The sequence below is a fragment of the Zootoca vivipara genome, chromosome Z, assembly GCF_963506605.1.
Source record: "Zootoca vivipara chromosome Z, rZooViv1.1, whole genome shotgun sequence".
Classification (NCBI taxonomy): Eukaryota; Metazoa; Chordata; class Lepidosauria; order Squamata; family Lacertidae; genus Zootoca; species Zootoca vivipara.
This window is the reverse complement of record NC_083294.1, coordinates 26,171,675-26,189,353: the sequence shown is the minus strand read 5'-3', so window position 1 is coordinate 26,189,353 and position 17,679 is coordinate 26,171,675. Positions and strand designations below refer to the sequence as shown.

The following is a 17,679-nucleotide window of genomic DNA, read 5'->3' as shown; positions in this document are numbered from 1 at the left end:
GCTCAGCCTCAAGACTTTCAACACTGACTTAATCCAAGTACAGTATAAATCTAATGTTATTCTTTAAAGGATGTCAAAGTGGAAAGGGGCGGGGGGAAATGCAAGATTACAAAGTAACTTGAAAATGAAAAATGTCATATTTTTCTTCTATGCAAGTTCAACATCCATTTCTTCCACCAAAGAACCCCACTCCCACCTGAAAAGATTAAGATTCTGCAAAGATTTAATATATAGCTGGCTTCCACTCCAGGCTCCAATATAATTTACTACCCATAGAGAAACCATAAGCATTTGTCTAACCATAATTTATTCCTATATGCCTCCCTTTCTAAGAATTAATAAATATGGCCATGGCACAGAGTCAAACACATGTCCTGTCAGAAAGCATTCCTTTCAACTTGTTTTTAAACAACAATATGAATTGACCCAGAAAGAACTCTGTATTGCTGAACATTTTAATCTGGACACTCAAATCCTCAAAACAGGAATAAGTCCCAGAGAGGTAATATGGATCTGGTTTCATATGTGAAACTTGGTCTTCAAGGCAAGGCACTCTGAGGCTTCATTCACTTGCCAGTTTATTCCATTTTCATGACATGTCCTTAACTGTTAACTTCCACATTATACTTGAACTTTCACATGGTATAAAAGCCATTTCTGGAATTATAGTGGAATATAGTGCTCATTTAATGTTACTGTATTTGCTTCCAGAAAATGCGTGCTAAACCCGTGTTATATTCAACTATAGTTCTGGAAGTGACTTTAATATCCAGGAAAGGAAGGATCAAACTTAAAAAAAAAAAATATTTTTATCATATTCGTTAAACATTACAAACAAAAAAAATGACACAAAATTATTTCAGTCTCAAGCTTATCCATAGCAAAGCACAGTACAGAAGCAAGGAAAGTATCCACTAATGTAATTTTGTGAGCACTCTACTCTTGTGCCTTTAGAGATTCATCTTATCACAAGGATCTTGTGTTTTATACACTTTCAATGAGCCCTAATATGGTCTCTCCACATAGACTGGGGGGGCATAGATTATGCTGCTCCTTGTTTATTAAAGGGAAGAACAGAAACCAAACCTCAAACCTATCTCTTTTTGACACACTCCTAATGACCCTCCTTCTCCGCCTAAGTTGATCTGAGAGGGCTATGTCCTACAATCAATCCAGGTCTCTACGGGGTGAGCTCCCGTTGCTTGGTCCCAGCTCCTGCCAACCTAGCAGTTCGAAAGCACATCAAAGTGCAAGTAGATAAATAGGAACCGCTACAGCGGGAAGGTAAACGGCGTTTCCGTGTGCTGCTCTGGATCGCCAGAAGTGGCTTTGTCATGCTGGTCACATGACCTGGAAGCTGTACGCCGGCTCCCTCGGCCAATAATGCGAGATGAGCGTGCAACCCCAGAGTCGGTCACGACTGGACCTAATGGTCAGGGGTCCCTTTACCTTTAATTGAAGCACACAGCCACACCCACAAGCAAACCTCCAAACACTTTAGACTAGCAGCTAACCTTAATCCAAAAGACACAAACTCACTCTCTTCAGTCTCTTCCACCAATCCCTCACAAACACTCCTGTTTACAATTCTTGGTCACAAGCTCCCAGAGACTGCCAACGGCTAAGTAGGACAATGCAACAGAGGAGAAAACTACCCATTGTATAAATGTATATTTGTGTATGTGTATGTGTGAGTGTATTTAAATAACAGTTGCAGAGGGGCCAACCTGGACTGAGTTTGCAGCTTGTGCAAAGTGGGCTTAACACTCTATCCATCATACCTGAGTTCCAATAAAAAAATACACAGTCCACTACAAAGCTGTCATTAGCATCAAGAGCAGCATTTCTGGATCAGTGAACCAAATCTGCAGTTTTTAACATGAAAATGTTTTTTAAAAAATTAAAAAAAACCACAAACAAACTACTGCTCATTCACTATTTTGTATTTTTTCTTTAAAAAATTGAAATAAAAAACACTTTTGAAAAACAGAACACATCAGAAAATCAAGCACACACACACACACACACACAGGCATGTAACATAAAAGTAGAAAGACTTTAAAACGAGATGCCGAAAGAACAACCTATTCCACAGAAAACAAATTTCGTATGTTTCCTTAAAAAACAGAACAACAGTTTGTCCTGCCAATAAACAATTGCAAAAGCCAGACTTGCCAAGAGCTAATTTTCTATATTTGCCAAAACCATGGATTACAATAGGCCAAGCCTGCCAATAACCATATAGCTTCGAGCTGCTGGGAATTCATTTTTGTTTGTTTGTTTTTCCTTGCAAGACTGACACAGTATTGGCATTATACTCCCTCAGGTAAACAAAAGCTATACAAACAACAGAGAAGAGGAAATTTAAAGGAACTGCTCACAAATTAGGAACTGGCATGGGTTTCTCTCAGGTCTAGTTATCACAAACAGTAGAGCATTGTTCAGAAATTACTCCAAAAGCACACACAAGGTCCGTGTAGTACAGGCACCCCCAAACTGCGGCCCTCCAGATGTTTTGGCCTACAACTCCCATGATCCCTAGCTAAGAGGACCAGTGGTCAGGGATGATGGGAATTGTAGTCCAAAACATCAATTGTAGCCGAAGGTTGGGGATGCCTGGTGTAGTATGTATGACTTGTCTCTTTAAGAGCAGGGCTGCAATAACAGCTCTTCTTCCTCCTTTGCTGTCCCCCCCCCTAAATTAGAACTGGTTGGGGAACACTTTGCCAACGTTGTGCCCTCTAGTAGTTTTGTAGTACTGCCTCTATGAGCTTGTTGTTGTTGTTGTTTAGTCATTTAGTCATGTCTGACTCTTCATGACCCCATGGACCAGAGCATGCCACGCCAGGCAATCCTGTCTTCCACTGCCTCCTGCAGTTTGGTCAGACTCATGTTCGAGAACACTGTCCAACCACCTCGTCCTCTGTCATCCCCTTCTCCTTGTGCCCTCAATCTTTCCCAACACCAGGGTCTTTTCTATGAGCTTAGCCGTGTGCAATAGAAACTGTAGTCCAAACATCTGGAGGGCACATGCTTGGAGAAGGCTGGGTTAAACTTTTTGCATGACCCACGCCTGGATGTTTACTGTATGTGTGTTGTCTGTTGTTCCTGAGTAAAAGTTCTACAAATGACCTTGTCTGTTTTTGCTTCCTAGGTGTAGGGCAGAGTACACACAGTGAGTATTCTCCATACTCACATAAATAGAGGAGACATTACAGGAGAAAGCAGGATAATATGGAGGGGTATTTTGCAGGACGCAAATGGAAAACTAGATATGATGCCAGTTGTTATCTCTAGTCAGACTTAGATACAAATTTTGGAAGCTCATGAGTGATAAGTGAGAGATTATTTTCTGTCTTGGTACAAAAACTGATCTAGAGAAGAATCCCAGGCTCTTCTCTAATCCCCATCCGCCACCCCAGCTGTCTGTGCTGCTCAGGCCTAAACAAATAAACTCATGTTGCCATTCATTAAAAAAAGAAGAAGCCCAATATGAAACTCCAGCGTTGTTGAATTAGAATTTACTAGGGTTTGCCTCTACTGCTAGAGGTATCGTGGACTGTTTGTTGAATTTTACAATGTCCTTCTGGCCCCAATGTTTGTCTTTCTATCTCCATGTACAGTGGAACCTCGGTTTATGAACACCTCGGTTTATGAATTTTCGGTTTATGAACACCGCAGACCAATCCGGAACGGATTAATTCATTTTCCATTACTTTTAATGGGAAAGTTCGCTTCAGTTTATGAACGCTTCAGTTTATGAACAGACTTCCGGAACCAATTACACCCATGTTTCAGTTTATGAACGCTTCAGTTTAAGTACTCCGCGGACCCGTCTGGAACGGATTAATCCACTTTCCATTACTTTCAATGGGAAAGTTCGCTTCAGTTTATGAACGGTTACTCTGCGGACCGTCTGGAACGGATTAATCCACTTTCCATTACTTTCAATGGGAAAGTTCGCTTCAGTTTATCGACGCTTCAGTTTATGAACAGACTTCCGGAACCAATTGTGTTCATAAACCGAGGTACCACTGTATACCAAAAAGGGTATACCAAAAAGGGTATATCAAACTTTGTCACCCCATGAAGAAGCAGCCTACTTGACAAAACTTGTAATATAACAACTATGCTGTAATTCGCAAAGGTGCCCAAAAGTATAGGTTTTCTCACTGTCAACACACTTCTCTCTTTCCTGTCAACTGATTGTAAAGCTTTGGATGACAACCTGTTCTAAGATGTACTAAGAGTTAAACAAAGCCATCTGATTATCTTGAGTGATTCAGCTCATGTACAATACATCCATGAATTCAATGCTGACAATCCTCCTACCCCTCCAAATTTCTTTTAAGGTGTGCAAAAGCTAACTCTCAGTCTTTTCCTGCAAATATAAAACTCTTAATTATCCTTTGCCAGGTTCTCAGGGTTTTTCTCCCTGATTCTGGCAAATTAAGTACAATAAATAAAACAGAACATCTAGGTAGGATGACATGCTAATTGCAGAGATTCATGAAAAATAACGAAAGCTTTAAATTATTGCATTTAACAAAATCTTTTTTGACTTCTTCCACCAAAAAGGCTGTAATTATGTTTATACAACTGAGTCAGATCAGTTACCTGTTTTTATCCCCACATTTAAAAGTTGTATAGCTCTTTTTCAGTCCAGTCTACAGCTTTACACTGCAGACCCAGGAACAATGAGAGGCAGAAGCCAAAGCAGAGAAATAAGCCAACATGAGACTCTAGGTGGGTAAAAACAAGGCCACAACATTATTGATCACAGCAGTTCTGGGGTTTGGCTTTGGCCAGGGTGAGGATCTGATCGTTGCACTGGCTTTCTGGTGTGAGATTTGGGGATGCCCCCCCCAATCCTTTATATATTATTTTTTCAGTACTAATTTCCAATCTTGTAAACTCTCACAAGGCAGACAGAATGTCTAATAAAAGTAAAATAAAGGTAAAATAAAGCAGACATAGGTTATGTTGTTATCAAATGCTTAGGAATCACATCTAATCACAAGGGACTTTGAAAAATCAGAGGCAGTAATTTACCATCTTGTTTATTAATGAACAAAGGAGAAATAATGGAGAAAGATGAGCTCCTCCAGGCAGTCTGTTGTGCTCTATTTCTCTGGCATAACTAATCCCCAGATTCTACTTCACTAACCCCACTGAGTAAGATGTTTGTGGTATCTCTAATGCTAAGCAACTTCCACAAATACAGCTGCTATTAAGAACATGATTAGATCTTTATGTAACCCATTTTGCATTGTACAGTGGTACCTCTGGTTGTGAACGGGGTCCGTTCTGGAGGCCCGTTTGCAACATGAAAAGCCCACAACTTGAAGCGCCGTATCTGTGATCTGGTCCTTGTGCGCATGAACAAAGTGCAATTTAGCGCTACTGCGCATGCATGAGCAGCAAAACCCGGAAGTAATCCTTTTCGGTACTTCCGGGTCGCCGTGGGACACAATCTGAAAAAACGTAACATGAAGCAAATGTAACATGAGGTGTGACTGTATCAGGGAAATATTGACAATGAAGCCAATCCAGGTTCCATAGGAATAAATCTAAAAGTCTATGAAACATTAAGCAAAAAAGGCCATTCTACAATATCAAATGCCATAGAGGCAACTGAAAACAAACAAGTAACAACTACAGGTAACTCACAGTTTATGTGCATTTAAGCTTTACATGCTTAGAAAATATATAAAAAAGGGAGTGGAAAGAGGGCAGACTCTGTCCAGGGAAAAAGACTTTGGCATTGAACCCAATGTGTTTTGATGATACATGGTTTTGGCTCTATGTGCTATTCCTGGAACTTAATGCCAGCACAGGTTTAGAGTTACCTGTACTGTGCAACTGAACTTGTTAATTGCACTTCATCTCTTATAATAAACTTTTATTTTGCAGATAAATCCTGCTAGCTCTATGAAAATATTTCTCTATGACCCCACACATAATTTCTGTTGATATTCTATTATCATTGTTTAGTTGCAGTATAGGGTTTATAAGAGTCAAATTATGCTGGATCATCTTCCTCTTTAGAGATTAATATTATTTTTATTTCTGTCAAAGATTTATAAATCTCCCTCTACAAAAAGAGTTTCATTTTAAAATGAAAAAGTGAGTGAGGCAGAACAATACTTTGCAATGAAGTCATATGTAGCTGTATTTCATTGCACTTCATTGGAATATCCAGTTCATTATGTTGGGCTATTTTGGGTATATATTAAGATTAGAAAATGTGAAAATCTACTTATTTCTCAATTCTTCGTTTATATTCTCTCCATAAAATTCATGAATATCTGTTCCATTTCTCCTGGTGCTTTTAAAAGTCTTTATTATTCACCAGTGAGGGCTCTCTCTTTCCCGCTCTCTCCATAAAAGCTAATGATCCCATGATCCCCCCACTGTATGGTCTGTATCTTTCAGATGTGATGTATTCTGGTGATCTCCAGTCATCTAAATGGCATCCTTGCTGGACATATCTTCTATTTTCTAGACTCATTCCCTAATAAAGGACCTTCTTATTACTGCTTCTGAGGCCTTCCCAAATATAACTGAATTACAATAAGGATTACAATAATATCAAAATTATTACATTTAGTTTATTGATTGGCATAAGTACTGGTGGTAGTTTCTTACCATCAAATGCTTGATTAGGCTATAAATGAATGGGTGGAGGAACAGATAGGGAAACTGCAACTGATTATACCTGTTTTGTCACAGTAAATACAACCAAAGTATCATGTGCCCTGTAAGCTACTGGAGTTCCCACAAATCAATCACACACATACACACAAAACTTTGCCTCATTACATATACAATGCAATTATAAGAAGACACACACACACACACACACACACACACACACACACACACACACACCAGAAAAATAAGTCACCTACACAGTGAGCTGGCCAAAATATGATGCTGATTGGAGTGTTTCACTCAACCAAGCGACCACTTGAAGTCACTACTTCAAGTGACTTTCCCCCTCTTGCTACATCTGCAAACCCCCATGCTTGGTGGTTCTTCAACCCATATACTCTAAAATAATTATCAGAGAAGTGACAGGTGCAATTCATACACCATAACCTCAGTCATGGGATTTTTTTTTTGAGACTAGGAACAAGCCATATGTCTACCTGCATCTTCCCCTCAAGCACTCTGAGGGAGATATGGTGGTTTGTCAAGCCACAGTTTGTCAGGTACTGCCTACAAACCAGGGTAGTGAAACTGGAGCTCATGGGTCCCATCTGTGAGCCTGCACAGACTATTAGAAAAAATGTAAGAAGAGCTGGACTACATAGGAGCAAAGCAGGCATGGGAAATATCAATATTGAGTTCATCTGCATTTCCCCCCCCCCTCATTTCATTCACAGAATCATAGAATTGTAGAGTCAGTCTTGCTCCTTTATCTCGAAAAGAAGTGAGATTTTACTCTCTCCTCGAGTCCACTAAAAATTATGGTCAAATCTTGAATATTATGTGAATTACATGTTTAGTTTTGTGCAGTTTTGAATGACCTAAGTCCTATTTCATTTAACATAACAAACTTATGCGCTTGGGGAAAACCTGCAGAAAGGCACTTGAAAAGCTGTTTCTCTCTCTCTCTTAGTTTTGCTGCTAAGGCTTTATTTTGGCACAAGGAAGATGTCCTGCTCTCTTTTCGTTTCCGTTCATCATGGTGATGAGGTTTCCTAAAGTGACCAGCACATAAGCAGATGATACAACACTGATAGAATAGTATAAAAATGCTTATGTATTAGTATACTTAATGAATGATGCTGCAGAAATACAGAACAGCATGGAGTATGATTCTTTTATATGTCTTATATGTACAATATACATATTTCTGCAAATAATTAGTCAGCCTTTAAAAAACCCCAAAAACCAACAACCCCACAACATTACACAAGCAGTTCAGAGATAAGTGGTGGCTCAATACAAGGTGCAATGTGGAAAAAGCACAACCAGGTTGGAACTGCGAAATTCTCTGTATACATCCATTTAAAACCAATTTCTCCTCCATCCCTAGACCAAAGGTTGATCTGGCTCAGCACAGTGCTTCTCATATAAGCAATGGCAAATAAACAGCAGTTTGAACAGTGAACTTACTGTTTTATTATGCTCTGCCATTGCTTCTGATTGGCTTTATGAAATCTCAGAAAATCTAGAAACCCATATAATTATCCATATGCAGGAAAACACATCTGTATAACCACCCTCAATCATGATCTACATGTAGCCTCAATGCTTTTTATGGTGGCAATGAGCTTGCATCCTGGTTTTTGGTTAAGTATTTGATTATTTATTAAACTGTATACTGCCCTTCTTCCGAAGAGTTCAGGGCAGCATAAAAAGTTAAAAACATAAAACGCATAATAAAAACAAGAACAAAACAAACTAATTAGCCCTCTTCCACAAACATGTTTAAAAGGATGTAGGATGTTAATCAGCTTGGCGGAAGAGGAATATTCTCACCTGGGACCTAAAGATGTATAATGAAGGTGCCAGGTGAGCCTCCCAGGGGAGAGCATTCCACAAATGGGGAGCCACAGAAGAAAAGGCCCATTGCCACCCTCCAGACTTCTCATAGAGGAGGCATATGAAAAAAGGGCTACAATGATGATCACAGGGTCTGGATAGATTTACATAGAGAGAGGCAGTTCTTGAGGTATTGTGGTCCTGAGCCATTTAAGGTTTTAAAGGTCAAAACCAGCGCTTTGAATTGGGCTCGTAAACTAATTAGCAGCCAGTGCTGTCAGACCAGGATCGATATAATTGCCTCTGTGCATGCCCAGACATGCAGACACGGGCAGCGCGGCGCCGGAAGTCGCTTCTGCGCATGTCTGGACATGTGAAGAACCAATTTCCAGTGCCGCTCTGCCCATGTCTGGGCACCGGAAATCGGGCAGAGCCAGCACCAGAAGTGGCTTCTGCACATGTCTGGACATGTGCAGAAGCAACTTCTGGTGTCATGCTGCTGCTGATACCTTATTTTCCAATCCGAAAGTTGACAGCTATGTGCAGCCAGGGCACCAGCTAAAGGCAATAGAAGGCACTCTGCACCACTGAGGCCACCTGAGCCTCAAGCAGAAGCAATGCAACAGCAAAGGATCCAGTAGCATCCCCAAGCCAACCTACCATCAAGAGCAGGCAACCTCCCAACCATCCGGTCTAGGGAACCATCCACTATCAGTGCCTCAATCTTATCTGGATTGAGCTTCAGTTTGTTGGCTCTCATCCAGTCCATTACCAAAGCAAGACAACAGTCCAGCACATCCATTACCTCCCCTGCAGATGTAAAGAAGTAGCGCTGTGTGTCATCAGCATATTGCTGACAACATACTCCAAAATTCCCAATGACAACACTCAGTGGTTTCATGTAGATGTTAAACAACACAAGGGATTGAACCATGAGGAACTGCACATTGAAGGCTCCATGGAACTGAATAACACTCACAAGTACCACCCTTTTGAAACAACCATCCAATTAGGACTGGAACCACCACAGAGTGGTGCCACTCACCCCTAACTTGGACAGCTGCTCCAAAAGGATACCATGGTCAATGGTTTCTAAAGCGGCTGAGAAGAATTAACAGGGACACATTTTCTCTGTCCCAATGCAATCCCTATGCTAGAACTGGGCCTAAACCCCGACTGAAATGGATCTAGAAGATTAGTTGAGTTGGGCCCTCCACAACCCTAGTGAAGTATACTCATTTCCCCTCTCATATGTTGGCCCTGTATCTATGCTCTCCCTCTCTCTGAACAAATTGACCTCCTTTTTAATTACAGTTACTCCCCCAAACATTGTAATTCATTAGCTTGATTACTGAATTGCATGGCCCAAGTTGTTTTAACATATTGCCACTTAATCACTGTTCAATTTAGTAATTCATTAAATGCACACTAATGTGTTATTCTTTTGTTATAATATGTCAATTAATAAGTCCAGTAACTCAATAATTCACCCATTCATTAATCCTTTAATACAAAAAGACAGATTATAAAATTAATTTCATCAGGATAGCATGCTACTAGTATATAATTAATTGATAATGCTATCAGAATTCATTATATACTTTAGCCTACCCCAATTTATTCAGCTACTAATTCATTCATTAATGCTAGATCAATGTATCAGTTCATAAATTAGTCAAATTAGAGTTTCATTGGAAAAACAAGATCACAAGCAAGTCTCTCTGTTTTATTTGATTAGGTTCTGTATTATGATCTTGAAAAATAAAGGTTTGCAATTCCATTTTAACCTTCATTTCTTTCATAACCCAGATCCGTAAAGTTTATTTTGCATTGTTACAGGGAAATAATTAAACCAGTAAAAAAAAGTGCCAACTAAATTTGTTATTTGCTTACAGTTTTACCAAGTCCCATTTCTTCTTTGCTCCCCTCCACCACAAAAATGAAATCCACTACAGCATCCAATTGGAAAGTGTCATTAGATATAATTTAGTCTATACTAGTTTCACCCTCAAACTGTGTGTGCATTAGATTAAGGGGGCCTTGCGATGATTTGAGCCATCCTGGCACATCTTCTCTATTCATTTCTAGAACCAAGAGGTCTTGTTTTTTATCTGATTATGCACCTGAAAGCAAAGTTTCAATTGGAGGGATGGAGACATCACATCTTAAAATGAATAGGTTCCCCTAGTTCAAGACATGTATTCTGTGTACATGATTGAAGCTAGGGAGAGGGCATGGGATGGTACCTATTAATACTGAGACCATTTCACAACCAAATAATGTGTGTGTTAGAAACAGCATCTTCTTTCTTCTCAAGGGAGTATCTTCTTAACAAAGACAAAGGCTCAGCAGAAACTGAAAAATCATGACATATTCATCTGGACATTGATAGCCAAAGGTCCAACATGCAAGTCTATCATCCAGAATGACCCTGTAAGTCTTGAACCAAGGAGTCAGGGCCCAGGCATCTTCCCCCCTGCATAGCTCTCAGAGTGAGGAATTATTGGCCCATATCTCTGGCTGCAGGAGAGTGTGACTCAAGTAGGTGGGCAGATCTAGAACTACAGCTCTTTATTTCAGCCCAAGACCACAAGACTAGAGGAACCACAAGAAGAAGGAGAAGGAGAAGGAGAAGGAGAAGAAGAAGAGGAGGAGGAGGAGTTTGGATTTGATATCCCACTTTATCACTACCCAAAGGAGTCTCAAAGCGGCTAACAATCTCATTTCCCCTCCTCCCCCACAACAGACACCCTGTGAGGTGGGTGGGGCTGAGAGACTTCAAAGAAGTGTGAGTAGCCCAAGGTCACCCAGCAGCTGCATGTGGAGGAACAGAGATGCGAACCTGGTTCCCCAGATTACGAGTCTACCGCTCTTAACCACTACACCACACTGGCTCTCACAACAGAGGATTATGAGTGTCTATATAATTCTTGCCTCCAAATGTGTTCTGCATTGAGGACCAGTGCTGAATCTACACATTTTCCTGTAGAGGGCAAAAGCCTGCACTGCTGCCTCCCTGTCACCACCATGCTTGAGAGAAGGAAGCATGCACAGGTTGACTTGTCTCAGTGGTGGCCACAGTAGCAACACAAGGAAGGGCTGTTCAAGGAGCGAAGGGAAGCCCACCCTGCTTCCCTTTGGGAGGGGCATTGAAAAACAAGGGACAATTTACATAAGTGCTGGTCCCAGCAACTCCCACGAGACCCCTGCTCCAGACTGGCGCTTACCTTGCCAGTTCACCTGCCTGCTGTGCTCCTTCTTTCCTGCTCACTTGTGGTGGCAGTGGTGCCTCTTTTGCACCTCCTCACCTTCCTCTTCCTGGAGTGGCCAAGCACACCAGTCTTTCTATAGCCACTCACCTCCTCCTGTAAGGTGTGTGTGGGCTGTAGCCAGCCACACCCTGTAGTCATCAAGGCCTGGCTCCTTTACATTCCTGCTGGCCCCAAAGAGAAAAGAGAGGTGCAAAGCAGCCAAAGCACAGGCTTGGTGACTCCTTGTGTGTTCCTGCCAGATTCATCTTATAAGAATAGGTGGGTGGCTGTTCACCCACTTCTTCTAATAAGTGGGACCCAGCTGGAATGTAGTCAGTGAGTGTGTGCTATGGCAGTGACACTTCTTTCTTTTCTCTCACCTACACAGGATGCTGTTTTGCCACCCCCTAACCTGCCACCTAGTGCACATGCCCCCCTTTGCATCCACCATGTTCCAGTGAAAAACTTTTCAGATGGAGGTATAGCACAGGCTATCTTGCATCTGGCCTCTAGCCTTTCTTGGTCTATGTTCCTGTCTTTGGTTCTCATCTGCCCAACCCAGCTTGTTTTGATGATATCTCTGCCTCTGGTTCTTGTTTATAGCATTCAGTGCCTGATCTTCAGCCCATACATGCCCACATATTTTTGCTCTGTGGCTCATATGACTCTCGGTTGCAGCCTGTCAAGTAGACTGCCAAGCCCCAGGCTAACAGACCCTGAAGCTTAGCTTTTACCTTGATACTTCTGAACATAATGTCACCTCAGATTTCCATTCAGCACACCCTGCAGGACTTTAGCTTTCATTAGTGTTAAAACTGTGAAAATATTTCAAAAATATTGGGATGCATTCAGAAGCAATTGAGAAAATCAGACATGCACACCGTGGCAAAAAATACCATGGCAAAAATAGGCATGAAAATTCAGCCTCTGAGGCAAATGGATCCACACCCTTTTTTTAAAGGAATCACTCTCCTTTCAAATCTGTCTGTGTTTAGGTAAGCTTTGCTTTGCCAAATGCCCCTCACTTTAAAACATAGCTTCTTATCTTAAATATTTTGTTATTCACAGTAGCACAGAACAGATTTTGGAAGATTCACTTCATATACAAATATATTTATTTTCTGATCCTTGGAACCAAGATAGGCTGGAGAAATCCAGGACTGAATTTCTGCGGATGTTTATTCTGACTTCTGAAAAGCTTAATGCAAAATAAAATGTCCTGCAGCCTTCTAAGAAGGGTTACAAGACTTCATTTGCTCACTGTGCTTTCTGGACTTAAGCTGCAATCCTAACCATATCTACTCAGAACTAAATCCTGCCATGGGGCTTACTCCCAAGTAACTGAGGTAATAATAATAATAATAATAATAATAATAATAATAATAATAATATATTTATACCCCGCCCATCCGGCCGGGTTCCCCCAGCCACTCTGGGCGGCTTCCAACAAAACATTAAAATACAGAAATCCATCAAACATTAAAAGCTTCCCTAAACAGGATTACAGCTTACACCTTGGTACATTATTACCCAAATATTTACAATTCTCTCTCCCTCTCTTCTTTTCTGTCTTTTTTCACTCAATTCTGGCTTGTTCGACACTGATAGCTCTCTGGTACAGCTTCCTTCAGAGCTACAATCTATCATTAAATGAATGCTCCAGCATTTGATTTTCTGCAACACTCATGCAGAATGTTAACTTAAATAATGTCCTCCCCATAGATCGATTCTGTATTTTGTGTTGATTTTTTTATTTTATTTTTTAGGCTTCTGAGAAGCAAGGAATGTAAAAGTGAGCCAAGCAAAAGAAAACAACAACAACAACAACAACAACCCTCCCTAAAGGAGTGTTTCAAAAAGTTTCTTTTTGAAAACAATAGATGAAAAAATCTGTTCCAAGAAAAAGACAAAATTCCTGAAGCAATTTTTTTAGTGAAGAAAAACATACCACAAGCATACAAATATTAAATGCTTGGAGGGCTGCAGATTTATGTGTGTATGTGTATGTATCTATGTATCTGTATCTGTATCTATATATCATATACTTACAAAGTCTTTTGTATTGACAAACACATACTTTGATTTGGTGGTGAGAAGAGAACAGATGGAGTAGATGAGACTTATTTTTTACGTGTCTTGCCTTTAAGTTTTCTCCTCATACCTTTCCCTGGATGGGACATTTGAGGAGCAATAAATACAGAGAGCTTCTCACTTCAGTAGCTCCACTTCTTCAGATCAAAAGAAATGCCTGCTGGATCAGGCCAGTGGCCTATCTGGTCCACTCTTCTGTTACCAACCAGATACCCATGGAAGGCCCAAGAAGGACAACAGCACTCTCCCCACTTCCCAGCTTCATGAAATAAGAGGAGTCCCCATATCCTTCCCACCCCTCCTGCCTGAAAGCAGGATTGATATAGAAAGCCCCTTTCTTTCCCTTTCTTTCAAGAATATGCACCAAGAATTACATGCACATAGATGTTTTGGCATTCCAATCTGGTTGCAGAAGTTTCATTTTAAATGTGTGTTTTTTGTTAGTTTCCTGGAACTGTGTGTTCAGTATTGAAGACCCAATTCTATAGAACTCTCTCCTGACTGAGATCAGACCACTCCTTCATGCCCACCCCAGCAGCACTTGGTGAAGACCTCTTAAAATTTCAGTGGGCATTAAAGAATGGTCTCCACAATCTTGTATTCGGTACACCCCTTTTGTGCACTGCTTTGAAATGACTGTCGTGTGGTATAGCAATGTTTATATCAATGAAATGTTTATAATTTTAGAGTTGGCTTGGCATGTGTAGCAAATTCACCTATCAAATGAAAAAAATGCTTTAACGTTATTAACAAATGTAAATAAGTAGTATGTTAGCAGCTCATTTCCAGACTTCCACTTTGTCTCAGTCTCTCATCTTCTCAGCAGCTGCCACAGAGTCTGGCAATTAAGGACAGGCTGCAATTGGTGGATAATTGCAAGGGTGGGGAACCTATGGCACTCTGGAAGTTGTTGGGCTTCGCAGCTTCCATCACCCCTCACTAGTGGTAATGCTGGCTAGGGCTGATGGGAGCTGGAATCAAACAACATTTTGAGGACAGCAGATTGCCCAGTGCTGCTCTACGACACAAAAGGACTCTTGGAGCCCTGAAAAGTCAATCTGTCCTTCATTCTAAGGCCAGCAGGACAAGACTCATTAATGGACAATACCAGGAACTCTGTGTTCTTGTTTGACCTTCTACCTAACACAACACACCAAACCAGGGGCTCACCCACACTTCCACTTGTCCTGCCACTTTCCCCGTGGAAATCGTGCACCAAGCACCAGTGTCTTACAGCTACAACATCCAGTTATTATTATCATTTTAATTCCCCATTGCCTCCACTATAGCTCTGCTTTGTGTAACAAGCTTTTCACTATTTTGTGACATGTTGGTTGGTCCTAAGAAAGGTCAAGAAAAACGGAAACATCGACAATCCACCACACCCAACTCCCCATCCCACCCACCTCTTTCCCCCCTTCCTCATAATGTCTCAACAAGTAAAATTGATGTGTGAAAATGATACATGGGAGAAGAAGAAAAAAAAATGAGACATTGCACTACCTTTGTAACCCAAGAAAATCCTTAATAAAAAATAATTATAAAAAAAGAAAAAAGAAAAAGGCATAGCCCAACCATAAGCAAAAGAGTAATTGTATAAGTCAGAAGTTGCTGGCAATTGCTGTATTGATAGCTGCAAAAGCCCACAGTTATCCAGCTCTTCCTCCACAAAAAAGATATGGAACAGAAGAACACAGAGGAAAATAACTTCTTCTGCTCCATATGATGTAGGGGTAGCAAGCAATTTAATTGGGTGATCACCATATGATTAAAAAGTTATTAAAAGTATTCATTTTAATAAAAACTGATTTTTTAAAATAAAAAAATACCTTGAGTGGGTTCATCAACAGCTTTTCTTTTTCTGCTGTGGCTGTTGTAGTTCATTCTGAGTTCTTGGCCATATTCGTTAAGCGTTTCTCTGGACTCATAAGACTGTCTTGCCTTTCTTCCATCCTCACTTTCATCAGATGAGCTTGTGTAAGCTAGATCCATTTCATGCTTAGCTTTCGACAGCGGCTGGTAGGGTTTACAATCCATTTGCTCCATCTCTGATTAAGTAGGCCAAAATCGTGAAAACAATGTATAGAGGCTCCTTACCGAAACAGTTCTGGAAGAAACAAAAATGTTCAATGTAACTCTCTTCATTCAAGCATGGTAGTTGTTCAATTCCTAACCCCCCCCCAACAGCAATTGATTTGTCTAGTAGATTTAGTTAAGGGAAACTTAAAATGTCCTCAAAGGGAGCATAAACATTCTCCTAATGATCCCTTGTTTTGAAAGGTTTCAGCCAGTTAATTGTTGCAAGGAATTAAACAACAAGCTGTAAGAAATTGTAGTGAGAATAAACCTTGAGATGGAGCCACTGAATTATACTGAGTGGGTTGATACAAGCCTTTTATCTCACTTTTTTAAAAAAATATAAACTTAATTTTTTTTTAAAAAAATATAATAATTACAGTAGTGGAATATAAAACGAAGATTCACATTGTACATAGAATATTCAGGAAAAGTGTTCATTGAGAAAACTACCGGTAGCTTCCTCTCATCACTGCAGGTAGTGAATTTTGTACAACAATTCCAAAAGTATAAGAAATAAAGTCCCCCCATATAGCAAAACACACACAATCTGGGTCTTCTGACCTACTTGAGACATTTAAATTGTGGGTAATCTTCTCTGAAATTGCTAGTGGGCACATATTTTTGTACCAAAGTGTTAATTCTAGTTGCAAGCTAATTGTAATGTTTTCCACCACTGTCCTGTCAAGATCAGCATCCATGCTTTAATGTCATTAGGCCTTTCAAGTCTTTTACACCCATAGCCATCCCAGATATTTGACAAAGAAAGTTTGAGGTGAGGTCATTACAATATCGCTTTTACATCTACTAGAGATCTCCCTATAAATGTCAGTCCAACATTTAGAAAACAATGGGTCATTCCTACTATAGGTGAAAAAAACAACAACAAAAAACCTCTGCCCACACCGTAAGAGTCTAGAAGTTATTCTAGAAATTTGTACCAGTATGTGGTGCCATCTATGAATATGTGGATACTGATTTATATGGTTTCGGTAGCCATAAATTATTCCACTTATTTTCAGCATGTGGCCCCCAACAGATCACACACACCCCTCAAAAGAATGCAGCCCTTGAAAGAAAAAAAATCTTCAAATATCTACAGTATAGAGTTTATCAGCTCCAGCCAAACATTCTTCAGAGATAAGGCTCCATTGTAAATTGACCTAATAAGCTCTTCTACCGTCGAAACTGTGCCTCAGGAGAAATCCATAGTATAGGAACCAGCAGCTCCTTACAAATAGGAGTTATTAGCATGTCTGAAGATATATTGATGAAGCAATTGAATTCTAATCTTGAACCATGTGGGACGTCAAAGCAAAATCACCAGTTGTTTCTTTATTTGTGATGTACCATTTAATTCCTACATGACACACATGGAAAATCAAATGCACACTTTTCTCCTACTTCCAATGCATTTATGAACAGGGAACTCTCCAACATAAACTTCTGCATAGTGAAAAATGGCTGTACTTCTGTTGGTTCCAGATTACTTTTCTTCTAGAAAACACACATAGAAAAACTACTGAGCTGCACACACACACACCCTTCAAACTTCTGAAATGAAACATAAGATATGTTGCACCTTAGAGCAGGGGTCCCAAACCGTTTTGGGCCCAAGAGCACATTTGGAAACCATCATGAGGACTACAAAGTAACCATTTCACAGAAGAAGAAAAAACTGACAATACTCGGGCAATACACCTTCACAAGCACCCATATGTTCCTGATTTGGAAGCCTAGCCATATAGGAATGGAGGAAGTAAAATAC

At 40.3% G+C, this 17,679-nt stretch overlaps 1 protein-coding gene across 3 annotated transcripts in view; it reads right to left on the bottom strand.

The window, feature by feature from the left end:
* Nucleotides 1-17,679, bottom strand: part of TENM1 (teneurin transmembrane protein 1) — a 375,340-nt gene that overhangs the window by 270,214 nt on the left and 87,447 nt on the right. For all 3 annotated transcript variants that reach the window (XM_060270164.1, XM_060270166.1, XM_060270165.1), the window contains exon 2: nt 15,665-15,942. In XM_060270164.1, coding sequence (XP_060126147.1) covers nt 15,665-15,881 — 217 coding nt within the window. In that variant the 5' untranslated portion in view covers nt 15,882-15,942. The remainder of the gene's footprint in view (nt 1-15,664; nt 15,943-17,679) is intronic.